A 26,732-nucleotide genomic window follows, 5' to 3' on the forward strand; every position below is an offset into this window, starting at 1 on the left:
GTTGCACTTGCATGGAACAAAAAAAATCCCAGCACCTGGAACAGAAAAATATGGGGGGAAAAACCCATACATTAAAAAAAAATAAAAAAAAAATAAAAAAAATCAGCAATCATGAATAATTAATCTGTGAAATTGAAGATGAAGAGGTTAGAAACATTGCTACTTGGAGTGGACCAATAACGGTATTTTGTTTCAAAATTACAACCTACTGAGTTGTAACTACTGAAACAAAAAGTGTTACAATCACGCCTGCTCTCCCCTACCACATAATTTCGACATTACCTTTATAACTATCACCGGTTCCCAACCTTGAGTCATCACATTTAAAAAAAAAGTCATAGTGTTTGGGAAATTTTGGTGATTTCGTTTCTTCGTTTTTAAACTTTGGATTACACAATAAATTGTTTTTTATATAAACACACATATTCTCAACCAAAACACTGCTAGTCAACTGTTTTTATGTTGATATTTATACAGAGTTTGGGTGGCACTTAGTTTTCTGAGTGGCGAAGGATTATGCTGGGTAGAGGTGGATAATAGTAATTTTTAAAAAGACTGCGTTCCTGTTTGTCAAACGAATTAAGTTGCATTCATGACTTCCAGGTTTTTGCATGAATTCAGATTTACGTGCCTCCTTAAATACTCGGATTTAGCGTTTAAATGTGTAGGTCCAGTGGCCTTCAGAGTGGAGTTGCCAAAAATCCGACAGTACTAGAACGCTACGGTAACATGCTTGGTAACCGGGGCGGATCTATGTTTGATAGAGCTGGGCGTGGGCACTACTCATCCCCTCCGCTCTCTCTGGGAAGCACATTGTTCAACGCGGGCACATTATAGGACCCAGGACCAATGAATGCCTTGGTGCAGTTTAGCTACTTAAAATTAAACAGTTTCTTACAGTGAACAGGACGCAAATACCTGAAGAATCGGGGAAAGAGACTCGGAATATTTTGTGGCTTTTTTCCGATTTCAGCGGAGAAGCAAAACAATTGAAAGATTTTCTTCTTCCTCTCCGGTAGAAACGCCGCTCCTGTCGCCAATAGACCTCTGCTTGTTGTAAGTATATTGTACACATCCTTGCTTACGAAAAATGTCGGGTTTTTCCCCTCACCGAGAAATATGTCCTCTCTTAAGTGCTTTCAGTGTTTTGGGCACCGCTGGAGATTGCGGTCCTTACAGAAAAAACAGGTTAGCTAGCTATCATAACATTTTTTAATTCACGCCCGGCGAGCTTGAACATTATCCTGCTTCGAACTCAGCTTTCTTTCTACCCTGCCTACATAGGATGATCCCCCCCCCAACCCCTGACTGTGTTAAGCCAATTATATATTTTCTGGTAAGCGGTCTTCCTTGAGTTTGGGTGTTAAAACTTGGTTATAAAGGGATAACAGGACCATCCAGGATTTTCCCCTCGCTTCACCTCACGTTGAAAGAGAAACCGAAGACATTTGTAAGTGGCATCGCAATAGATGCTAATGTACTTCTGTCTTTTGTATTGTATAAGGAAAAGACTGGAGCAGGCTGTGAGGTTGTCTCGATAGTGGCGTCAGAGACAACTAGGGTGACGCCCCGTCACAGTGAATAAAAGCTATCACTGCGGAAGTGAGATTCCATTACAAGGCATTCACAAAGATGATCATTTCAAGTCTCGTATCTGATAAAAAATGGCTAGTAAGGTGAAGGAGATTTACAAAGACAGAACTAATCACTCAGCGAATGACCATAGGAGCTCCTGGACAGCAAACAATTAAATGAATTCAGCATTCAAAGTAGTCTCAAACATTTGAATGAGTGCCCTCTTAGGCAATGCAACAGAAAGTGTTTCACTCTTGTGTTTTTCTTAGGGCTTTCTGGTATACGGTTTCTTTTGTTAATCCGCCACATCGTCACATTCGCTGACCACAGCATCTTCTGTGAAAGTCATAATCATGCAAGTGAATGGGCATCAGTCTATATGACCATGAGAAGGAGGCTTTGCAGCGATTCTGTGTGAGTAAATATTTTTGTTGGTGTCTGCAGCGTTTTGGCAGGGCAGCTGGAAAACAGTTGGAGGTGGTCCAGTGATTGAGGTGTGAGGTCAATGTGTCTTCGTTTTCTTTGAAGCTTTTTATGCAGCCAAGGAGTAAGTGTGACTCTAAAAACCAAGATTTTACAAATAACATCATCTCTTGCTGGGTTTTACTTTAACTTTAAGAAGGCCCTGGATAGATTTTGATGTGTGTGTTTGTTTTGATTCTTTTGAGTCACATTATTAGGCTAACTAAACCAAAGGAGTTTAAGATAAGTTGAATGGACATTAGGTGTTTTATGTGACCCTTTCTTTGCTTTCACATTGTTTCATGAACTAAAACAACTCAATGAGATTTATCCAGAGCCCACATTTAGAGTTTTGGGGGCGTTAGGTGTTTAATGATAACCCTTGCAGCTCCTCCAACCGGCAGGCCTTTGTGTGGAGGTCAGCCGCTCTTTTTATCTCTGCTGCTGCCTCCACTGTGTCACCCTGTCCTACACACTAAAAGGATGACCCAGTAGGGAAAAGGTCACTAGAGGCTAGTGGCTTTCAGAACAGCAAAAAGGCCTCTTTAGATAGTGAAACATTTAGAAATTTGGGAAGAAATGGTTTATTAAAAGAACCAAATTCAACTTTGTGTTAAATTCTAGAGAAAGGAGTAAATCCTGGTTTTTACCTATGTTGTAGTCAGTCTGACCCCCCACCGACTTCATAAATTCTGAACCAATGTCTTCACGTAATTGTGTTTCACTGGCCTGAGAGCAGAATAGCGCTTCATTCCTGAGCTGGTGGAAAACACTTACTGTTTTGGATGCTGTTTAGAAGAATGATGTCACTGGAAAGCAGAGGGAGGGTGGGGTGGTTATCGAGACTTTAGGATGGGTCTTGGAGTCTCCGTATTCGACCGTGACACCTCCCTTGAGAGGGTCTCCTTACCATCATAGCTCCATTAAAAATCTATTATCTCTGCAGTGGGCTTGTGGCTCTGCCAGTATGGATCCTTTAACCAATTAAGCACTTAAATGGAGACCAGAGTGCATGTTGAGGAAGACGGTCATCCATGTACCTAGCTCCTTTTGTCACGTGTGTTGAGAAGATGAAAAAGATGCAATGAAGTTTGGCTTGGAGGATTTTCATTATGGTTAATATTTTTCACTTTCTTGTTAGACTCTTCTCTTCTGTGTTTGTTATGCCCTTGGCATATATAGAGTAGTCTTCTTCCTCCCTCACCAATGAACTCTCCTGCTACCATCTGAATTGCTGCTCTTTGCTTGCACCCTCCATAAGCTGTCATGTAAGATTATCCTTTTGGTCCAGGCGAGGCTCTAGGGTTTCAAAATGGACTGTTAATTTCAGACTGGCGGTGGTGCACTATAAATAACCCTAAACTCAAACATGCTAAATAGTGGCCCTTGATCATATTAGAGAGCTGCTCTACAAAGGTTTTGGGAACTTTGGAATGAGATAGGTGCGGCCTGTGTGACAGCTGTGGCAGATTCATTGCTGTTTCTTGTTGAATGACTAACAAAAGTCACCCTGCTGTAGGATAATTACTTTTGTCACATGTGCACAGTATGTAAAAGGGACACAGACAATTGCCACATCATGAATGTATGTTTTTACATGTGTGCAAATAAGGACCCCAGAGTTTAACCATACGCTGAGAGAGCAACTCCACTCGGGATTGCAGAGGAGAAGATGGGGATATATTGTATTTGATACAGCTATACCCAACATACCCATCTGTGTGCAGAGGAGAGAAAAGCTCAGACAAAACGCTCTTTTGCTTAGTCCCTGAGTGTGGATGAAATTGATGCAAGCACTGATGATTTTGACCTCCAGAGGTTGTGTCCTCGTCTCTCCTCTCTATCTACACAAAGACCCGCTCAGTATGAGCCCCTCCTAACAACAAGTGGCTGTAGAAACACAGCAATGTCTGTGTCAGTGATTGATTTTGCTATTCATCTCCATATGTATATGTGGATTATTAATCAGCAGCTGACATGGCCTAGTTTGAGAGAAGACGGCTGTCTGCTTTCCTTCCTCTGGACTCCCAGTAGCGGTGCATGGATGTGTTGAATTTGCATTTTTTTTTAGGCTGTAAATATCACTGGCTTGGCAGGTGTACACTTGAGATCTGGTTATGTAGAAGAAATGCTGTAACCACGTGTGTTAAAGGCTGAAGAACTGTGTATGATGCTGTATTCAATAATGTAGCTATCAATTTTTTTTTGTTTTTGTTTGGCCTACATTCTTCATACTAATCAGTTCAACGCATGAGTTATCACTGTCATATTGATGCATATCAGGTAAAAAGGAGGCATTTCATGGATATTTTTGTGTGAATCTCACATAAGCTTTGGTAAGATTTCATCTTTTCGAAAGACCCTCGACCCGGAATGGTTTAGCTTCTCTTATTTCAACAGTTTCAATGCTGTTACCCCATCTAGCTCTTTCAGGCTTGAGTTTCCCTACTGCAGCGGTCCCCAACCCCCGGGCCTCGGACCGGTACCGGTCCGTGAGTCGTTTGGTACCGGGCCGCGAGAGTTGAGGCTCAGGTGTGAAATGTATGGTTTTCAGGGTTTTTATCGGTTTTCAGCGTTATTCTGTTATCGTTTTTATTGTTAACTCGGTTTTCCTGGGTCTTTTCACGTGTGTTATGAATAAATCTTTTTTTCGGTACCGGTACTAGTTTTATTTTGTTGTATTTATCCGCGACACCTTCAAGGCCGGTCCGTGAAAATATTGTCGGGCATAAACCGGTCCGTGGTGCAAAAAAGGTTGGGGACCGCTGCCCTACTGGCTAACTGACCAGGTCGCTACTGCCGCAAATAGAATCCAATTCTGTGAAAAGTCCTTTTCTCGTTAATTGTGAGGCAGCAAGTGAACATAAGATGCACAAGTGCTCACCAGTGAGGCTTGTGGCATCTGATTAATCTCTGATTAACAATAATGTTTATATATGACAAAACAGAGCGAATATGTGGAACAGCTGACCAACAGTATGGCTGAGTATTCAGTTGCAGTCATCAAGTGTTTCGTCCTGTATGATGGCATACATCCTTAGTGAACTGAAATAAGTCATATCAAGTCTTTGATCTAAATGACTTGTCTATAGTTGAACATTTTATCTTGTGTCCACACTAGACGTGAAATAACTGCCGATGAGTCTACTAATGTTGATCCTTGCCCTGTCTGGAGCTTCAGCAGCCAAAGGTGTTCCAGTGTCTGTCTGCCCCACACAAGTCTCTGTTCGCCGCACAGCTGCTGTTTATTTAGTTAGAGGGGGCTCTAAGGAGCTAGACTGGCTCTGCTACTCCACCAGACTCTGTAGTCCAGCCAGGGCAGGCTGCACTGTGTACCAGGCTGATTTATTTACACTGAGGGAAAAGGAAGCTAAATGTTTAACCACAAGTTTGCGGGGTCAGTATAATTCCCTTCCTGTTGTGTTTCAGAATTATAGCAGCGCGGGTGTTTTGACAAGGAGGTCGTTGTTGGTAATGGTGATAGTGCTCAGAGCTACCTGTTCCATTAAGGTGAAGCAGTGGCTTAGGGGGGTTCCAGGATGTGGTGCAGGAGTGTGTGTGTTTGTGTGCTTGCGTATCCCAGTGATTGAATGAGAGCAGTTAAATGACTGTGTCCTCAACTTAGCAAGTCTGGTTGTCTCTCAATCATTAACATTATTGCAGTCTTGGTTAGTCTTAGTTTGTCCTAACAGCACAGGCGCATACAGCCTCAGACACAAATAACCCAAACAGGACTTTTTTTTCTTTCTGAGATGCATGCAGATTCTATTAATACAACACCACACCCAGAGACAAATATAGAACGTCTGTTATTTTTTTCCTCTCCACAGCTAAATTAACCTTATATGTTTCATTTTCTTTTGAAATTCTGTGTCTTGTCCGGTTATTGAACTGACCACAGGCTGTGTTTATGACAGGCCACCTGTTACTCCTGTCTTTATACTGTTAGAGTTCAAGATTCACCCCAGCTCTCGCTTGTACTTTTATTCCTTTGAGAGTCAAAGCACATGAGAGAGGGCGTGAGTGTTTACTGCTCAGGTCAACTGAAGCCCTGATGTTTACACTCTTAAGTGCGCAAGTAGTTTGTGTAGCAGCTATAACAAAGAGTGCATTTTATATGAGGGATGACACACGGCTCCCTGCGGAAGGTAAAAGAGCGTATGTGAACTGTGCTGCTCATGAAATCCTGACAGATTGATTATACACTGCAGCAGGTGGTGCAGGTTAATGATTTTCCTCTTCAGGACCATTCAGCAAAGTGAGACACTATTAATGAGCATGTGGAGATGTTTAACCCACATGTGCCCGTCTTTTATGCTAAATGGCTTCATCGGTAATTTGAGACATAGTTTAAACTTTTGAGAAAGAGAGATTTAGGGTTACATTGGGTGCTAGGGTGGTGCAGATGCAGATAAAAAGTGTGACAGCATAATGCTACTCTGATGTCATTTTTAAGTTAGTGTTAATAGTGAACTGTTTTGTTTAGGAAGACTTATAATATACTAATTTTCACCCTGAATACTTATTAGAGTCACTTTGCATTAGTCACAGTTCAAAATGAGTCTTATTTATCTCACACTGAGGGGCTCAGTTTGTCACCCACTGTCTGAAACGAGCTGTTTAAGCTCCTCTCCCTTTAAGGTCATCCTCCCTTTTTTTTTGAACCAGCCCATATTATATATACACTATATATACACTTTAAATTCATTGTATAATACAATTATGACAACTGAGGCTTTGCTGTTTGATAGTACTTAAAGACAGATATTTGACGTAGAGGTGGCGTCTAGGGGTTGTTGGTCTGAAATGTCAAACAGAAAGCGAAACTATGCTTCTATTAAAAGCATAGTTTCGCTTGACTTTCTATCATTTATAACTGTTCGCTGCTACTTTCCTCTTAGGTCTTTTTAATCAGATATGACATCATTGTTATTCCACTCATTATTAGTACAATGTCAAACTGTAACCATAGTAGAGTCCTGTAGTTACCATGGGCCTCCAGCACACTTTTCTTGTGGTTAGTCATAGATTTGTAGCTGATTTAATGTTATAAAACCATCACAAGAAGTTCATATCACTCAGTAATAAATCTGACTGATCATGTCTTCTACTCAGCAGATATTTGGTCCTTTTTAGGTTGCATATTTGGTGAGTTTGTGGTCAGCTGTTCATACGATGAGTCTCACTTTGCCACAGAACATAACAGAAAAACCATACGACTACTTTCTCTTTAACACTGGAATTTTACTGGCCAGCAATGCTGTGGCGGGGGATGATGACCTGCGTGTATGTGTCTTTGTACTGGATTGTGTCTGTACATGAATATTTGCGGCTTCACCTGGTTTGGTGGTAAAATGAGCAAAATTGTAATATATGCAAATTTCACCAAATTTTTAAGCACACAAAAATCTATGCATATCTGTCTGCTTTACATCTGTTGAAACGCAAAGAAATGTCTATTACACTGGAAAAATATCTCATTAATATTTGAATAACTTGGTTTTTCTCCCGACTTTTGAAATGGAGCAAGTTTAATAATTTCTCCTAAATTTATGTAGGTTGAATTGTGCCTGTTTCAGGTAACAGAAAATAGATATAAAATAAAGAAAAGAAAATACAGTCGCGTATGTTTCCTCGCGAGACTTGCGTGTTTCTTTAATAACATGGATTGATTTATGGCTAACTTGACCATGTTACATCGACTGGACCTATTAAGTGGGTTTGGTGGAGCGTAGGGGGCAACTTCAGGCACACCTGGGAGTCATAAAATCGTAACCCTCCTGGATGGATCGCTGTAGAGCGAATCAACAAGAAATCCTTCATAACAACAGTCTCGTAGATAGTGATTTACCTCATCGTTAAAATGAAACAATGGAAAAGTTTTAGATATATTTTTCTAATTATTTTATTAAGAATGTTCTAGTATTGACTGCATTTAATTTATTTATTTTGGGATCACTGTCCCTGTATGTTCAAAGCTAGACCTCAGTAATCTAAACCCTGAGTGATATGGATCTATCTGCCAGTGTGATGCCCCTCCTTTTTCTCTCTTGCTCCCTCTCATGCACACTTTTTGCTGCTAACACGGAGCGGGAGAGGACTGGAACATTGAGTACCTTCAGCACATTTTTCACATTCCCCTTTGAGGGTCTCAACTACAGCCCCCACTGCATGCACACACTTCAGCATACACAACCACTCATGTTTCTCACCAGTGGGCATTAATGGTATTGTCATATGTTTTGTCTGTACCACCAATTGAGGACTTGTCAATCCTGACACATGCTTGTCAAAACTGTGTGTCATGTTTATTTTGGTCATTGTACTAACCTGCACCTTTTCCTCTCTCCAGCAGCGGTGGTTGTGTGTGAGTGTGTGGTTGAGCTGCAGCTGCGAACATGACAGAGTATAAGCTGGTGGTGGTGGGAGCTGGAGGCGTGGGCAAGAGTGCACTTACCATACAGCTGATCCAGAACCACTTTGTGGATGAATATGACCCCACAATAGAGGTATGACGTGCTTCTACGTGTTCTGTACATTATTCCTGCAGCAGTTATCTTTAGATGAAGTATTTCCCCTTAAACTGTTGTGTGCTTCTGCGACATTCTTTAAAATGGTTGATGTCCAGTCTTTGCGTAATTAGATGTTTTATATAAATGTCCAAGCCCACAGTCTAAACCAAGTTACTTTAATTAATTAACTTCTGTGGCAATCCTCCAAATGACAAGGCTTGAAAGAAATCCATAATTTCAGAAAAGAGAAAAGCATTTTCTCCACCTTTTACTCAATATTTTTCCTGAGAAAAAGACACTGGAATATATTGCAGAGCAAAGAGGAAGGCCAGTGAGAATGTCTTCTCCTGTCTTTTCTCCCCTTTTTCTCCCTCTCTATCCCTCTCTTTCTCACCACGCCTGCCTCTGGCCAGACAATGTCCTTTTTGTGTATTTGCATTCCTGGCCCCTATGCTCTAACAAACAAAGGGACAGCACTCCCATGTTTTTGTGACTGCATGTTGGAAGGCTAAACATTGGCTCTGATACCCTGTTCCTCTGATCTCTTGATTTTCATTTGACCTGAAAGTGAGGAGGGAATTTAACAGAGTAACCTAAGTTGATTACAGTCAAGCAGCATTCAGTCACTGACATAGTGTCCCTATAGTATACTTCTTTGCACTGAGTGACCCAGGGTAAGAATGTGCAATGGACCACTGGTTACATTAAAGCCCACCTGAACCATCAGTTTTGTGTGATGTCTTTAGCACTTCTCTAAAAGTGCAAGTTTGTCTTTTTCTGCAGGACTCATACAGGAAGCAGGTTGTGATAGACGGGGAGACCTGCCTGTTGGACATCCTGGACACTGCAGGTCAAGAGGAGTACAGCGCCATGAGGGATCAGTACATGAGGACGGGAGAGGGCTTCCTGTGTGTCTTCGCCATCAACAATACCAAGTCTTTTGAGGACATTCACCAGTATAGGTGTGTCTAAGAGTAATGCAAAGAAAGAGAACTGGAAAATGTGCACCTCTGTATTTCCTGGCCAGACCGTAGGCTTGTTGGGGTGGAGCCCCGTTGCTAAATCATGTCTGTTAGCTTCTCTGGATGTGCATATGCAGTGTGTGTTACAGGGACTCCCGTGGGGTCTGCAGGAAAAGGGCTTTATATACGTGTGTGCCAGCTCTCTGCAGTAGTTGATGATGTCATGCTGTAGCGTTTAACACGGCTAAAGAAAGCTTAGCTCCCAACTGGAGGCTTACAGCACGATGCCAATGAAATCGATCCTGACTCAATTAGAGGAGCAGGGAGAGGTAGCGCTCCCAAGGACAGGGAAGGAGAAAGGGAGGGTGGGGGTGAGAGTTTCAGCTGGAAGTGACAGTGTTTTCTCTCTTTGCCACATTTTGTCTTTCTCATCACATTAGGCACCCACTTGCTGGTCTTGCATGAGGCTACACTTTAAGTCACAGTTTTCCAGAGTGTGTAAATATACTAAAGACACATTTGTTTGGCCTGTTGCCATTGCAACTCAGCTGTTTTGGACCCTGCTTTCACATAACTGCTCTTAAACCATACTGTTACCTGTGAAGATATGCAGTGCACTTTGGCTCAGTGCCCGGTTAAATGTTTTGAGTTATCTATATTCCTGTATTTACAGTCAACAATCGTTTGTGACAAGAAAAAAAACTTTTCCCCCCACTATCAGTGCTGACTAGCGCTACATGGCAGAGCAGTGTTCATCCATGTACAAAAACACCAAATAAAGACCAATCCACAACTCTAAACTTTAAGCACTCGACTTAATACCAGGTATACAGTCGGCGGTTTAAATAGGGTAACTTGTTTGCTTTGACATCAAAACTCAGAGCAAGTGTGGTCATAATTACCATTAGCAGTATTGACTGCAGATGGGTTTGGCTGACTGTACTGGAGGCTATACTGGGGCTGATTGAGAAGAAAGGCTGAGCTGATGGAGTGATCTGACCCTCTCCTCTCACTCAGTCCCCCCTGGCTGCATGGCGTTTGGCACTTGCTGCTGTAGTGATGAGGTAATGCTGTTTGCCGCCTGCCTGTTGTCCACCCACCCTCCTTCAGCAGTGCAGCACAGCACAGCACAGCCCAGCACCGGTAGGCACTGGCTCTTCCTCTGGGTCCTAAAGTTCCCTGGGTGGTTGGTTCTCCAGGGGTGGAGCTGCTGTTGATGATGCTGGGAGGATCTCAGCCAACAGACATGTAACTGTGGCTAAATAAAATGCTTGGATGTATCGAGGAACAACAAAAAATAAGATAAAATGAAATAAATAAACTAAATTTGCAATTTTCTTATTTTGCAACACAGAGAACAGATTAAACGTGTTAAGGACTCCGATGATGTTCCCATGGTGCTTGTGGGAAACAAATGTGACCTCCCTGCACGCACGGTGGACACGAGGCAAGCCCAGGAGCTCGCTCGCTCCTATGGCATCCCCTACATTGAGACCTCTGCCAAAACACGACAGGTAAGCAATTTACATAAAGTAAAGAGCAACATAAAGTTTTTCCGCAGAAGAATACTTTTCTCTTATCCTGCCTCTTTTATTGGTGTTTGAATCTTTAAAATTCCTCGTATGCTAATTTTGCTGCATCATTATGTTATCTGCAGGTTATATCACTGTTCTTATTTAGGCTGTGTAATTTCACATTTTGCAAAAATATTCATGCGCATCTTACAGCAGACCATGCGCTATGATGTGATTTGTGTTGCTGGGAACATTTTATTATGCTGCAGGCACTGACTCATAGCCAGGTTACCTTGGCTTGAGAACAGAACTACAGTATTTGAAAGGGCTCATAAGGACCAGTTGCCTCACAGCTCCCACTGTCTGTGACTCACTGTGACACATTATGTAGGTACATACATACTCGCATTCATCGCTACACCTGCAGAATATCTGTCACTCAAAAGGAAATGCAAGAAGTAAAGTAATGCAGTCTTTTTAGTCATCATGATTTCTTGACAATGTATTTAATAATTCTCAGTGCTCGCAATGATTAAGGTCATGAATTGTCATGGTAATGTTGCCAATTGGTGAGCACACCTAAAAGGTGTGCTGTCAGTCAGAAGACGTGCATTTAATATACTTGACTTGAAAGGGAGCATTGTAAGTCCCTGGATTTTTTCTGTAACATTTTTGTGTGATTGCGTGTGTTTACAGGGAGTAGAGGACGCCTTCTACACACTGGTTAGAGAGATCAGGCAGCATAAGTTGAGGAAGTTGAACCCACCCGATGAGAGTGGTCAAGACTGTATGAGCTGTCGCTGTGTAGTGTCGTGATGCAGGTGAGAAATGATATACACAGTAATGGTCACCAAATCAGTTTGCAAAGCTAAATTGTGAATGCATGGAATGAGGGGATTCACTGGCTTTGGGGAGGGTTTACCTTTAAAGGGACATATCATTACAAGTTAAATCAAAGTTGTTCACCTTTATCCTGTGAGGGTGGGAGCTGGCTTCTTCCAGGCTGACAAAGCCCCCAGCCATAGAGTACATGCAGCCACTGATTGATGAGTATGAAAATGATGTTATATGCTATTGTAACTGAACATGTAAGGAAGATTTTGATATGTTACGTAGCACTATAGTCAAACATAAATTTTGGAAATATTTTCTCAGAGCTCCAGAGCCTGAGCGATCAAAGCACATGGTAGCCCAAAGCTCTATTGCAGGGGTGTCAAAAATACAGCCCAGGGGCCAGAATTGACCCACCAAAGACTCTGATCTGGCCCACAGGACAGCTTTGGAAAGGGCATAGATTTTGAAGTTTTACCATTTTTCCTTCTGATAAAAAAAAAACTTCATATCACACTAAAGTAATTAACAAATAGGTGAACATTTAAATAAGAAAATGTTTATGATTTTTCACCATCTACAATATACAATTCCATTTTCATTCCATTTTACAATAAAAAAGCCAATGAGCTACTTTTTCTGTAATGTAATACATTTATTACTTATAATTTAGTCCCAAAGAGTCATGCTGACAGAGTTCTTCCATTTACTATAGAATTATTTCTTTATCATGCAGAGAAACTGAGACATAGTACTTTCCTTCTTACAATGACAGAAAGGGGTGCTTCACTGGTCTGGCCCACTTAAGGTCAATCATGGAAAATGAGTTTGATTTCTCTGTTCTGTTGGTTTCACCATTCATTTGTTGACCACCTGTGACTGTGTGTAGATGATGCTCATTGTAAAGCACATTTGAAACAATTTGAGTGTAGAACTTTAATTATATCTTGTGTCATTTCCTTTGCCTAGCTCACTGCTACATGTTGAGAAACGCTACGGCGCAAAGTGGCAGCATGGACTTAAGGACTGGAAGATGAAACAACCCAACAATGAAAACAAAAACTTTTCCAACAAAAGAGGACGATTGAAACAAAAGCCCTGACAGAAACCATCAGGGCTGACTGAACTATAGACTTGTATGGAAAGGGGAATATTGGACTGTTGCCTAAGTGGCTAGCGGAACTAACCTGGTCCGGCCCCATCTTTTTTGTTGGTCCACATCGACCTGTGAGCAACACCACTAATGACTCATTGTGGCGTCGCTGGGTAGCTCCACAACTTTCCTGCTAACTTATTGTTTTCAGTCTCAACACTGGTAATTGGGGGGGCGGGTACCTCACCTCCGCCCTCCTTAAAAGCCTGATTCCACACCCCATCCCCCACCTAGCTGCTGGAAGGAATGACTGACTTCAGTGGAAAGAACTGGAATTGACTTTTAGTTAACCCAACACCTCTCATGCTAACCCATCCCATTCCCTCTTCACCCTACCTGCCTTTGGTTTCTTTTGAATGGCAATGAAATCCCTGCGCTCTAACTGGATACAGGGGGTGGATGCTGACATGGGAAAGACTGTATTTTTTGTTGTTTAACAATTAGCCTACCTGTAAAAAAACAAAAGAAAAATCTTTGATTTTTGTATTTGATATGAAACATTTATTTGTGATTGGCAGTTTTGAAAGTGCTTATTTCAGCTGGCACCTGGTTTGACATTTTTTTGACCTGCCTGAGGTAGTTGAAGATCCTTTTGGACTAGCTCTCTTGAATGGAGAATTTCTAGATAGATGGCTTACCGCTGCCTTCTCTCTTTACAGATGTTTCATTGCGAGTCGTCTTGTGGAATAATAATAGTAATGGTTAGTGTACGTAGATTCTGGTGCAATAGAATAATTTACTTTCCAAATTACAAAGTATTGGGAATATACCCTCTGTCATGACTACTTATTTTTCTGCTTTACTTTTTGTTTAAGAAGGAGAGGTACCGTGCATGAAAATGTAGTTGTTGTTATCTTTGCAGTTGCGAAAGCACGATAGGTTACCTGTAGAATGGGATAAATGCCTTAAAGTTGGCAGCGAGTTGATTTAAAAAAAAAAAAAAAGCAATGCAAAAAGTCCCTGCATTTCATGTCAGTAGCTGTATGGTCTACAACAGCTATTTTTAGATTGCAAGAATCACTCCTTGTGGACAATAAGGCTCAGGAATTGGTGTCCCGGAAGATATCTATAGTCCAGGAAACCAGGGTTAAGGGATGTCATAAGTTAGTTTTTGCAAAGTGTAATGCACAAGTCCTGCCTCAGAGTAAAACTTCAGTTTTTCCACACACCAGACTATCCTCACACTGCTCTGCTTTATCTGCCACTTTCAGCTTTTCAAAGGAACAATATCAAGTCAGGTGCTAGTCATGTCAGAACCATATTTACTGTATATGTGGGACTATTGTGTGTAACAGGTGTTAGGAGCGGGATATGGGAGTGCATTGTTTTGTGTTTCTTATTACAGACAGGCTTGTGCGCTCCGTAACCGGATTAATTTGCTGCCTGAATAAAAAGACTGATGTGTGTTTACTTTGCCTTATCTGCTAGCTAGTTCGTACCTCATGTGTGCAGCAAGATCTACCAGAGATGGTCATCTGTTCAGTTTGCTGTATTGCTTGTTTGTTTGTTTGTTTTAACTATGTGTGCAAAAAAAAAAAGAAGACACGAGTGTGTTGACTTTAAACATGCGCTGTACAGAATTTGAAAGACAGGTCCCTAGAAACACTACACAGACGGGCTTTTCTGTAGTAATGAACTTTAGAGAGAACCCAGCATAAGCCAATTTGTCATAATCAAATATTCATGACATTTCAGTTCCATCACATTGGAACATGTGATAGTGATTTGACTAAATTGTTGCATTTAGCACAGATTATATCTAGATTATAATAGTTCACTGAATTGGGCATGTGTTGAAATGTACCGAGTCCTAAACACTACAAGCCTGTGGTTTCAAATGCAAAGCTTCGATGTCACAGATGACAAACTTTATCTGGCCATTGTCCTTCTTTTAAAGGAAACAGTGTTTTTATTTTTTGACTTAATTGATTTTGTACATGCAAATGAACTCTCTTTCACTCCCACCGTTGCTTACAGAAATATGACCAGTCTAATTACTGTCTGGATGATGGTGGTCAGGTTTTGTGTTCTTTTCTCTGCTTGGAGGAAGGCTATGAACTGTGAATGTGCTTGAGTCTCTTGATACTGTTTGAAAGAAGCCTAGATTTTACAATTTATATTGCTTACATTATTTGAGGGATAATCCTAGGGGCCCTACTTTTGGCTGTGTTGCTTTTATTTTTCATCCACTGTACTCAGACATTTTAATGGAAAAGGAGCGTGGAGTTTGCAGTATGTAATTACAGTCCTTGTGGTATCCTTGTTAATCTTTAAACAGTACATCCGTGATATAATAATACCATAGAATTTCACAAATCTATGCATTCAGAATACCATTGCATTAGAAAAAGCATCACATTGTCGCTATACTCAGCCAGTGAACCACCAGTATACATGTCTGAAAACCTGGCGAGCATGACAAAGACTTTCAGGACCATTGGGGGTTTTGCACAAGGATTCGGTGGGCTCAAGGGCTCTTTTGTCCCCTTGCAAACTGTGGAATGGGCGCGTGGATGGATTTTGTGAAAATGTCAACTGTTTAGCTATTTAAGATGTATTTACTCTTTGAAAATGTGGCAAATGTATTGCAGGACAGGAATAAAGATGTCAAGATCAAACTGCTTTGGTCCACTCACCACCAAACTTTTATGTTCCTAACTTTGAGATTTGCTTCCCCCTGCAGGCTACTATGTGTATTCTGCTGTGAAGTTGAAGGACTGTGACGGCTATTGGTTTAAAAAAAAACAAAAGTAACTATTGCTTTTGTCTTATCATAAAAGCTGATGACATATATAGATATTCTTGACAAATGTTTTATATTTAACTGCTTATAAGGAAGAGTCCCAATGTACAACAGCAACAACCTATATAATGTGAGAAAATACAGCTCTGATAAGGGGTTCAAAGGGCAATCATAAACCCTGTGTTTACACATGATTCTACCATATAACACTGGAGTCACAACAAATTTAATATTGCACAACTGAACATAAATGTAATATTTTAATTTCTTCTAACATCTGACCCTCCCAAAGGGTTTTAGAAACTAGATATTACACATTAAAGCTATAGTGATAACAAGCGATAGGTCCCTACATTCATTAATGAAAACTGGGCGGTGACCACGCCGTGAATAAGGGAGCAGGCAAGTTTGATTGATGTGGGATTCACACTTGTTAGTTATTTGCCTTGCTTTACAACTGAACTCAAGGAAAGTCAACAATAGTAGTAGTTTCTATTCTGTCACTACTGGAGTTGACTGTTATTTATGTTAGTGCCATAGAGTCAGCCATATGGTATGAATGAAATGATTTATTTGACAGTGATAAGTTAGTGTCATCACTAAATCAGGAAGCGAAAAGCAAGACATGCTAGCAGATCGTCAGTGACCCATGACGCAAGTCACTTCATGTTTTTATGCCTCTTCTTTAAGCCATGTAGAGTAGTTATTGGTTTTCAGCACGGAAGATTTGCATACTCTCTCTTCCTGGCTTTCAAGGGTCATAAAAGATAAGAGGTTCTCGAAAAGCCATGACAGGCAGACATTCACAGGTCTGACACAGTCATACAGAGTGTTACTGATTGAAAAAAAAAATACAAGGTGGAATTGCCTTTTCAGAGAAACTTCAATCATGCCATACAGTGAAGATACGATAAAGAAAATGCTTCCTAAGGTAAGGAATGTTTCATTTATCGCTGGATCAGCGGCTGTGTTTCATGTACAGATTTCTCCAGTGTTTGTTTTTTGTTTTTTAATTCTATTCTCCTTTTAATTTTTGTTGTTTTATGATTTAAAGATATATCTTCGGAAGTATGTGGCTCATGAAATAAAAGTGACATTAACTTACTTCAGAAACCTTGTGCCCGTAATGGATAAATATGGTAAGGTTCACAGTCCAATGCTGCTGAACTTTGTAAACTCGGTGGAAAAATGAACGTTGTATTGTAATGAACACTGCCTTTGCTGTTTTTTGTACAGTTTACAATGATGGAACTACAAAGAACTTGATGAGTTTAACTGGAACCATTCCTGCAACAATTAACAGTAATAACATTAACTTTCCATTTTCTTATCTTTTATAACAGAATAATTTCAAATAAAAAATATGAATGTCAGGAAAGGTTAAAAATCTCTCTGATTTTAATATCTTTCTCTTTGCCATTATAAAAGATACGACATATAACATTCCCATTTGCCTGTGGATTGAGGAAACCTATCCCCAAACTGCTCCCATCTGCTATATCAGACCCACACAACAGATGATGATCCTCAGCGGAAAGTATATCTCCAGCAATGGTGAAGTCATGCTGCCTTACCTGCGAGAGTGGAAGAATGTGAGAATTGAAGCAATATTTGTTTTTGACAAAGCTGCATGTGGGTTAGGGGTTGATTTTACTGGCACTGGCACAATGTGGTTGCATAACTCTACAGCCAGAGCACATGAAAGTGACCCTTTCTTTCTATTATTAGGGTGAGTGTGACCTAATCAGCCTTCTCCAGGTGATGGTTGCCGTATTTGGAGAATTCCCTCCAGTATGTATGAAGCCTTATCCAGAGCCTGAGCAAGCCTCTTGTAAGTAGCTCACACAAGCACGAAAGAAGCCTCTATGCTGTCAAAAACAACATCTGTGGCCTAGCTGATACTGATAAGATGGAGCCAATAGTCGAGGCTCCACCTGATTGAGTTTGAAAATACCTTTCACTTGTCAGAATGTCAGACATGTTCATTATTTGATTAACGATATTTATTCTATTTGTTCAGGTTGGCTACAGTTCCACAGACAAGCAGAAGTATTTACAGACACAGATGGAAGTTTATATCTGTCTTTAACGAGAGAAGATGGACAACCTTTTCAGCAAGAAAATGAAACTAATTGTTAGTATTTTATGCAATTTGGCAAGTTTGTGAGAGAAAGGGCCATTTTTTTCCTCATATTGTGGATATGGTATCCATTGACTGTGTGTTAAATAGTGAAGTCTTCAGACATGAAAAAGCATGCTGTATTTTTATATTTCAAATGATTTTCATCACAAATTAGCACTCTTTCATTTGATTTTGTGTGGTGGCAACTGCCTTCATTGCTTTACAAGTGCCTCATAAAGATGTTGCTCAACTGCATCAATATTTTCTGGGCTGTTTGGACTTTAGATGGGTGTGGTTCTCTGTCATTTTATAGAAGCCTGTCCTATTTTATAAACTGATATAAAATAGAAAAAAAAACTACCTCTGTCAAAATAGACTATAGTTAAAAGCTTTTTTCATTAGTGTAAGCTAACTTTCACATATCCTGAAGACACTGATTGACTTCGAAATATAATCTTTTGTAAAAACTGACTGATTTATTCTGTTATTGTAAATAAATAGCCATGTTAAACCTGCATTGCTTATTATTGTTGAAATAACTCTCAATGGAATTGTGGTTCACTAACAAAACATTTGATTTTTTTCCCATAATATTTAATATAGCAACTATAAATGACTGAATTTATATAGCCTATGTCTTCCTTGTTCTGCTAAAGAATAGAAATGATGGCTAAATATGTGATTGATGACTATAAGTATGATTTTGGGATGCCACATAAAGTTGTGGTCAGAAGGTTTTTTTTAAGCTTAAACACACATAAACACATTTGAATTTATTTTGAACTTTCTCTAATCCATACAGGGTCAAAAGTATACATACAGGCTCACGTATATGCATACATTTCTACTAATATTTGTTTAAATGTCCTAAGTTCAAGTCAAGTCAACTCAAGTGGCTTTTATTATCATTTCAACCACGTACAGTGGTACAGTACAGAGTGGTAGTGGTTGTGATCTATTGCAATCTGATATGGTGCAGTTTCCATACCAGACAGTGATGCAGCTGCTCAGGATGCTCTCGATAGTCCCTCTGTAGAACATGGTGAGAATGGATGGAGGAACATGGGCTTTTCTCAGCTTCCGCAGGAAGTAGAGACGCTGTTGGGCCTTCTTAGTTATGGAGCTGGTGTTGAGGGATCAGGAGAGGTTCTCCGTCAGGTGGACACCAAGGAATTTGGTGCTCTTGAGGACCTCCACAGAGGATCCATCGATGTTAAGAGGACCGTGATTACTCCATGCTCTCCTGAAATTGTACTTTGACTAGACTCTTTTGGTAGAATCAGTAAGCTTCTGCCATAATTGTGGCTGAATATTTGACCAATTCATTTAAACTGGTTGGCTTGCTGGCATAGCCAGACTTTTAAACATAATCCCTGAGCTTGGGACTTTGGGAAGGCCTTTCCAGAAGCATAATGTTAGTCTGCTTTACTAATTTCAAAACCAGTTTTGATGTATGTTTTGGATCATTGCCCTGTTGGAACATGGAATTGTGTTTAAGTTTCAATCATTATCATAATTTGAGGTAAAAGTAGAAGAATTTGGAAATACCACTGGCAGCAAAACAGCCCTAAAATGTGATGCTGCCAACACCATGCCTGGCAGTGTTCTTAGGTTTGAAAGTCTCACTTTTACTTTAATATGAGATCTTTAATATTTAATATGAGCCCTTAAAGGTCTCATAGTATCACATTATCCCAATATTATCCCAGTGGAGCACTAAACTCTTGGAGTGAAGACTTACTCATGATTTCTAGAGTTTCCAATAGTTGAATGGCAGGAAGAGCCTGCAGCTCTCTCTCTTGTGGAAACAGCTCCTTTGGATTCATGAGACAGATGCTCTCTAGTTTTAAATTAGATTTCAAACTTGATAACGCTTATAATTAGGGGTAGATCAGGCTTCCTTCACTCCTAATGTATTTGGATGCCACTGCAACATGTGAATAAATTTTGTCTATTCTCTTCCATAATATTTGTTTTGTCCTTGTCTGCTATGCTCTCCTTTTGTTTCTTCTCTATTGCCTCACCGCGAGTCCTGTTGTGGCAGATGAGTGCCCCTCCCTGAACCTGTCATGCCTTAGGTCACTTTTTGTGAAAAGGGAGTTCTTCCTTCCCACGGTAGTCAAGTGCTTCCTCGTGGGGATTCGCCAGTACATTCTGTTTGTGTGCATCTCACAGAAGTAAAAACAGTAAACATTGACTAAGATGTAATTATTAATTAATTAAATGTTTACATTTGTAGATTTATATCACGGGCTATCTTCCATTGACGTGTTAATCACATCACGTCACACAGAGACCGGAAGCACTAAAGAGAACTGCCGGAAATTCCTTTTGTTGACCATCGGATTTTTCTTTTCAAGCTCTTTTTTTACAACTACTCGTTAGCTGTTTTGTCGATTTATGAGCTGTTTTTTGAGTATTCGCGTGGAACACACATACATTTCCCATTTACCAAACTGGAATATTTCTTGTAGTAGTTGAATCACGCTCTTATTTGAGTCCGCCCGAGCTAGGGCTAACGTTAGCCTTGCATTTACCGGAGCTTCGCTAGCCAGCTTTAGCTTGTCACTTTAGCTGTCATAAAAGTCAGCTGTTAAGACGCTTAACTTATTAATAAGAAAAGTCAAAATAAACACCCAGGGAACATGGCAGTAGTCAACGAAAGTAACCTGAAGAAAATGCTAAAGGTAAGTTTGAGCTTGACTGTTGAAAAACGATAGCATATTAGCTCATAGCGTCCTGTTTGACACTGGCTAACGTTAGAAGCCAGTTTAACATTTCCTGGTACGGTTTTGTTTAGCAGACTGTCAATTTTCGTCAGATTTAAGATAATAAAGTGTCTTAAATATTATTTTGATACAATATATTGTACAAAATTAGATTGAGGCATAACTGTGTAACCATACAACACACAGTTGCATATATTATTACTTGAAGTTAAAATTGCCACTTTGGTAAAAAAAAAAATGAGACCACAGTTTTGTAGGTTACCATAGATCTGTATTTATATTGCCAGTCGTGTTCAGAATCCTTTAGAGAATTGTTTATTACCAGGTTTGTGATGCATCGGTGGGAAAAAGCTAATGAATTTCAATCAGTTTGCCAGACCAAGGGACTCTATTGATACTGGTCTTAAACACTTCTATGATAAAAATAGGTTTGATATGGATAATTGTATCCATATTGTATTGTACTGATTTACGTTCACAAGGCTTTTTAATTGGATTATTCTAATCTATAAGCAAAGCTATAGAGGCAGTAAGTTTAGTCTGTAAGGTGGTTCAAGTTCTGTTTACAGTATTTAGAATTAAATAATGGTTCAACAAGGCCAACCCTTGGAAATTTTATCTGTGGTGTACCACAATGTCTGTTAAGTAAAAATATTAATTTTGTCTCCTCTACTTGTTGTCCAGCAATACAAATACAGAGATCTCACTGTTCGTGAAATAACCAATGTGATCTCCCAGTACAAGGATTTGAAGCCACTCATGGATGCTTATGGTAAATTAAGTAATATTTATCTCCTGTTTTTAGCTGCTTGGTTTCACTTGTATGTTGTGTAATGGTATGCATCTGCTTGTATTTCAGTATTTAATGATGGCTCCACAAGAGATCTGATGAGCTTGACAGGAACTGTTCCTGTGAGCTACAGAGGTAATGAATGTTTCTTTGCTCTATAAAAAGAAGTTTTTCTATAAATTGATACATTTCGATATATGTTTTTAAAATTTCAAGCAGAATTAAGTGCAATTTTTTTTTACCACTATTTATAATGTCTACTAGACTACTTTTTTTCTATCCGATGTGGTCACTCTGACTCACTCACTTTTTTTTTTCTTTTTACACCATTATCTCAGGGCAAATGCTAAACCTAAACTTTCTCACCTTGTGGATGTGGACAGAAAGCTGTTGTTGTTGGGGTTTTTTTTATCTTGCTTGAAAATCAGACTTTGGGAATTTTTTTAAATGTGTGTTTGATGTACAAAGATACATAAAATGTGTTTCACTTGATATGTTCTTGATAACAGAATATGGAGTTTGTTAAATATTAAGGGAGGAGTGAGGACATTAAGGTTTTGGACAATAGCTATATTATAACACTGTGTATTTGATTTCTGCAGGTAATGTGTACAACATCCCAGTGTGTTTGTGGCTCTTGGACACGTATCCCTACAACCCACCTATATGTTTTGTGAAACCTACCAGTGCTATGATGATCAAAACTGGCAAGCACATAGATGCTAATGGAAAGATTTACCTGCCATATCTACACGAATGGAAACATGTAAGTAGTATTTCTTTTAATCCATGTTTAAAAATATGTTTTATGTTAATAAAAGCATGTAGTGTGAGAACTAGAGTTTCTGCACACTAAAATGTAGCTCAAAAAATGTACTAGATGGAGAAAAAGGCAGCATTTCGGTATGCTGGATTATAGGGCAAAAAAAGTGCCTTTGTGGCTCGAGATATCATTTGCATTCTTGACGTGCCTGGCGATTTGGTTAATAAAATTTGTCTCACTGTTTTATAGCCTCAATCAGACCTGTATGGTCTGATTCAGGTGATGATTGTGGTGTTCGGGGAGGAGCCCCCTGTGTTTTCTCGTCCAACCACACAAGCCCCTTACCAAGCCTTTCAAGCAGCTGGACCCCCAAATTGTGAGTGACATACATTTCTTGAACACAGTGGTCTGTGGATTTTTTTCAAAAGTGTTAGAAATTGTTTTTTTTGTTTTTTTGTTTGTTTGTTTGTTTTTTTATGGTGCATTTACTTCCTTGGCCACCAGATGGAGCTCACATACTATGGCAACACAATATTGAAGCTGATACTTTATCTCTGCCTTTTCTATGTGCCTGCCTGTGAGCAGTCCCCCCAAAAAATGAAACCTTTGACCTTTGTGTCCTGAGATCGTTTTTTGTCTCTCTCTCTCTCTCTGCTGCAGCTTCCTACATGCCTGGCATGCCTGCAGTATCACCGTATGGCCCAAATCCTAACTCTGGGTAAGATTTCTCCCAAGCCCTTTTAGTTACTGCCCACAGCTAACACTTATACACAATATATGTGACACAACAAATCCAACATGTGTGATGGTGGAGTATTCACTGGCTTTTACTGTCAAGACACTGCAGCACTGGCTCTGTTACATGTACAGCTGAATTTTGCAAATACACACTTGAAATGTTTCAGAATAGAAAACGTAAAGCATTAGCTTGACAATCATGTAACTATTTTCAGAGGCTACCCAAGTTATCAGTACCCAGGGGGTAACTCTTACCCAGCCACTGCTGGACCTGCACACTACCCCACCCAGACTCCAGTTTCCACAGTGGGTAAGTATTACATCCAGCATCTGGGTGCATATGTTTTCTACTTCCAGGTATCTTTGAAATATTAATGTAGCACAGTTTCTGACTTTTTACATATTGCACAGATGTACCCAAGGAAAATATGTTCACTCAGAAACTAATTATCTGTACCTTTACACGCTCACCTGCTTTCTGTGTAAACATCACAAGACCGTTTACAATACAGAGTTTTAATTCTTAGCCAAAACTTTATTCACCCTTGATAAAACTTTGCAATCTTTAGTTAATCCAGACTGAGACACTTGACCTTTTGACTTCGACTCTCTCACCCTCTGAATAACTTCAGTAGCGTACCAAGTCACCAGTGAAAGGTCATTAGTGTAACTAGAGTGGGGTCTATTAAAGGCCAAAGGGTGGGATGGCCCTGAACGGAAAGGGAAAGCTTCTTTATGCCCCCCACAACTTAAACTTCAGAAGCACACAGGTCTATATTTAGGATTGGAACGGTAAAGGAGAAGAAATGGGGTCACCTAGTGGGTGAATTAACTCTGACATTTGTGACGCTGACTCCAGACTGTACACAAGGTGGTCTTGACTCTACAGACATTTGCCAGTATATTTACTGTTAAATAATCTGGAATTTCCCAGTCTTTGAACTGTCTTATGTAGCTAGTATATAACACTAATAAATAAATATGTAAATTGTTTCACAATACAGTCCAAAATACCAGCTGTAATGCTTAGAAAGGTTGTCTACATGGAATTTGTTTTTCAGTGAAAGTATGAATTTGTTAAGATGTCATTTTCCTTCTAATGCTGTTTTCACCACCAACCTACAATATTGTTGTCACTGTGGATAGTACTACAACCAGAACATAAATCATAGATTGGCCAATGGGTGTTAAACTGAAACTAAAACTGGGGGCCAACAAATGGCTTAACTGGAAAAATAATGTGAATACTTCATTCATTTTCCATCATTCTGGAAAACACCCTTTTAGACCCTTTTGTTTGTATATAAACCTTGTTGTCAGATTTCCCTGTGGTGATGCCTTGCTGTGCCTATAAATACTGTTGATGATATTTTGAATGTAGTGTGAATTGTTTGAACTGAATAACTGCAATGCAAGGATGGATAGTGGAGAGATTTTCTTGGCTCATACTGAGCTTTAGGGAGTGACTATGTGTGCTGGTAGAGTTGGTCTGTGTATACAGTAAAGGCAACGAGTCCATGTTATCATATTTGACAGAACTCTGTGCATTTTCCTCTTGCCTCCACCAAGAACCTGGAAAAAAATGTCTGTTATGGTTTAGCCAAACATCCTCAACTTAGGGTGGCACAGTTTCTCTGTGGAAGAAAATCCTCCACAGAATTATGATTTAAATTAATCATTTTTTACAGTTATCTGAAGATGGTTAGCTTGCCAATTTACAGTAAAGCCTGAAGGCCCTTTCACATAGGACGTGGTACGCATAAAAGGGACTTAACAAAATCAAATAGAATTGTATTTTGGTGAGATTACGGTTTAAGTTGTAGTAGTATCTCTTTGTCCATCTAGCTCTCCTGTTTGTATTCACTGTCTCAGATGATTTATAATAGCTTCCTCTTAAGGCCCAAACAGAGATGGCACCATTGGCGAGGACACCATCCGGGCATCTCTAATTTCTGCAGTGAGCGACAAGCTTCGCTGGAGGATGAAGGAGGAGATGGACAGAGCTCAGGCAGAGTTGGATGCCCTGAAGCGAACAGAAGAGGACCTGAAGAAAGGACATCAGAAACTGGAAGAGATGATCTCAAGACTGGACCAGGAAGTGGTGAGAGATTATTATACTTTCAGTGTTAAATCTTTCTGTTTGTTTTGTTCTCTATTCACCACAGTTAACTGTTACAGCAGTCATGATGAAGATTTGCTAAATATGTGCAATCATCACAATGTTTCCACTAGACTGAAGTTGACAGGAACATCGATCTGCTGAAGAGAAAAGACGAGGAGCTGAGCGAGGCCTTGGAGAAGATGGAAAACCAGTCGGAGAATAATGACATCGATGACGTCATTGTGCCCACAGCTCCATTGTACAAACAGATCCTGAACCTGTACGCTGAAGAGAATGCGATTGAAGACACAATCTTCTACCTGGGCGAAGCCCTCCGCAGGGGTGTCATAGACCTGGAAGTTTTTCTCAAGGTAACCAGATCTAGATAGCTGCTAGCACATATAAACAGAAACAAGTATACAGACACTTTAACCTACCTCCCTCTTTTTTTTTTTCTGTTATAGCACGTACGTCTTCTGTCCAGGAAGCAGTTCCAGCTTCGTGCTCTTATGCAAAAAGCCCGCAAGACTGCCGGGCTTAGTGACCTCTACTGACCCACGCTTACTACCTAGAAACAGTCATATCTTCATGCTCTCTTACTCTCTTCTATCATCTTGTATATCAAACAGCTGCTCTATTTTATAGTCTTATATTAAATTTATTCTGATAGAAATTTGAACAGCACCAACAAAGAAAAATTACATATTTGAATGGTAAATTGCAGCCATAGTTGTAGCTAGACAGTTTAGACTTTAAACTAACCAAACACTCCTTTGAGGTCATTGTTTAAGGACATGACCTAAACATGAGAGGGTTATTTTTGTGACCAAAAATTAAAAGCAAAAAACACTGTCATGACATTAAATTTGGGTTAAAACTAAAGCTTACAGGTTCTGTTGGCAATTTCTTTGCCATAACACATCATTTGGCTAGTAAGTACAGATGGTAGGGGCTAAAAGTGAAGAGCTTTGTAGAGAGCCCAAATGATCACTCCCTTTTGTATTGAAAAGATGTGTCTGTAAAGACACAGGACTACTTTTCAGGAAGGGAAGGGTTCATCCTCAGGATTTCTGTTCATGTTTCAGTAGCCATGAAGTTATATCCATTAACCTGAACCGATTTGTTTGGGTCAGACATTCAGCTTTAATTTGAGCTCTTATCCTACTTGCACACACTACTATTACTGCATAATTTTCCATTTTTGTGTCTCCTTGTGTGTATGTGTGTGAGGTTCTTTTAGTGTGTGTCGGCTGCTTGTTATACCCTCTGACTGCATTAGCCAGTCAGTCATGTACATCTTTTGTTCCACTCTGTAGAATGTCTCTAAATAACGTAGATGGCAGGCTTGGCGTACATTACTGGACCGTAAAGGAATTTCTGCATTGTATTTGATTTTTCTTTTTTCCCATACTGTCCATTCTCATTCTCAGTCCTGCTGAGAAGGTTAAAGTAACCGTAAGTTAAAAATTTGTGAATAAAACTGGGTGTTAAGAGGTACAAAAATAAACAAATGTACTAATCAAAACTTTAACTTATGTAAAGTTTTTTTTTTTTCTTGAATTTAGCCTTTTACTAAATGCACTTTGAATTGTATTATAGATTTTTTGTTTTTTCTTAGTTCAGCCATAGGCAACTTGCTCTTTTATGTAAAGATTTATGTAAATCAGTACAAATAAATTGATTTAATAGGTCATCTCTTTTTGGTCATGTCATTAATGTGGCTTGCATAATTGATAT

At 39.7% G+C, this 26,732-nt stretch overlaps 3 protein-coding genes across 5 annotated transcripts; all 3 read left to right on the forward strand.

The window, feature by feature from the left end:
* Window positions 1-773: 773 nt before the first annotated feature.
* LOC100706358 (GTPase HRas) lies at window positions 774-15,630 on the forward strand. 3 transcript variants are annotated; one of them, XM_003440405.5, is made up of 6 exons: window positions 774-1,056; window positions 8,393-8,546; window positions 9,333-9,511; window positions 10,866-11,025; window positions 11,722-11,846; window positions 12,826-15,630. In XM_003440405.5, the coding sequence occupies exons 2-5, from the start codon at window positions 8,436-8,438 to the stop codon at window positions 11,839-11,841; spliced, it is 570 nt and encodes a 189-aa protein (XP_003440453.1). In that variant the 5' UTR covers window positions 774-1,056; window positions 8,393-8,435; the 3' UTR covers window positions 11,842-11,846; window positions 12,826-15,630. The 3 variants fall into 3 exon arrangements, with proteins under 3 accessions (XP_003440453.1, XP_005471058.1, XP_025765282.1); XM_005471001.4 differs by having other exon boundaries at window positions 775-1,056; window positions 8,390-8,546; XM_025909497.1 differs by lacking the exon at window positions 774-1,056 and adding an exon at window positions 8,094-8,264 and having other exon boundaries at window positions 8,390-8,546.
* Window positions 15,631-16,210: 580 nt separating this feature from the next.
* zgc:123278 (tumor susceptibility gene 101 protein) lies at window positions 16,211-18,389 on the forward strand. The gene is made up of 6 exons (XM_005471005.4): window positions 16,211-16,683; window positions 16,807-16,891; window positions 16,989-17,054; window positions 17,181-17,344; window positions 17,481-17,583; window positions 17,773-18,389. The coding sequence occupies exons 1-6, from the start codon at window positions 16,642-16,644 to the stop codon at window positions 17,889-17,891; spliced, it is 579 nt and encodes a 192-aa protein (XP_005471062.1). The 5' UTR covers window positions 16,211-16,641; the 3' UTR covers window positions 17,892-18,389.
* A 1,768-nt stretch (window positions 18,390-20,157) lies between these two features.
* tsg101a (tumor susceptibility 101a) lies at window positions 20,158-26,685 on the forward strand. The gene is made up of 10 exons (XM_003440397.5): window positions 20,158-20,561; window positions 21,288-21,375; window positions 21,463-21,528; window positions 21,996-22,159; window positions 22,406-22,532; window positions 22,817-22,874; window positions 23,110-23,204; window positions 24,793-24,995; window positions 25,127-25,366; window positions 25,460-26,685. Exons 1-10 carry the CDS (start codon window positions 20,520-20,522, stop codon window positions 25,547-25,549), a joined length of 1,173 nt encoding a protein of 390 aa, XP_003440445.1. The 5' UTR covers window positions 20,158-20,519; the 3' UTR covers window positions 25,550-26,685.
* The last annotated feature ends 47 nt before the right edge of the window (window positions 26,686-26,732 follow it).

The sequence above is a fragment of the Oreochromis niloticus genome, linkage group LG7 (genome assembly GCF_001858045.2).
Source record: "Oreochromis niloticus isolate F11D_XX linkage group LG7, O_niloticus_UMD_NMBU, whole genome shotgun sequence".
In the NCBI taxonomy this organism is placed as follows: Eukaryota; Metazoa; Chordata; class Actinopteri; order Cichliformes; family Cichlidae; genus Oreochromis; species Oreochromis niloticus.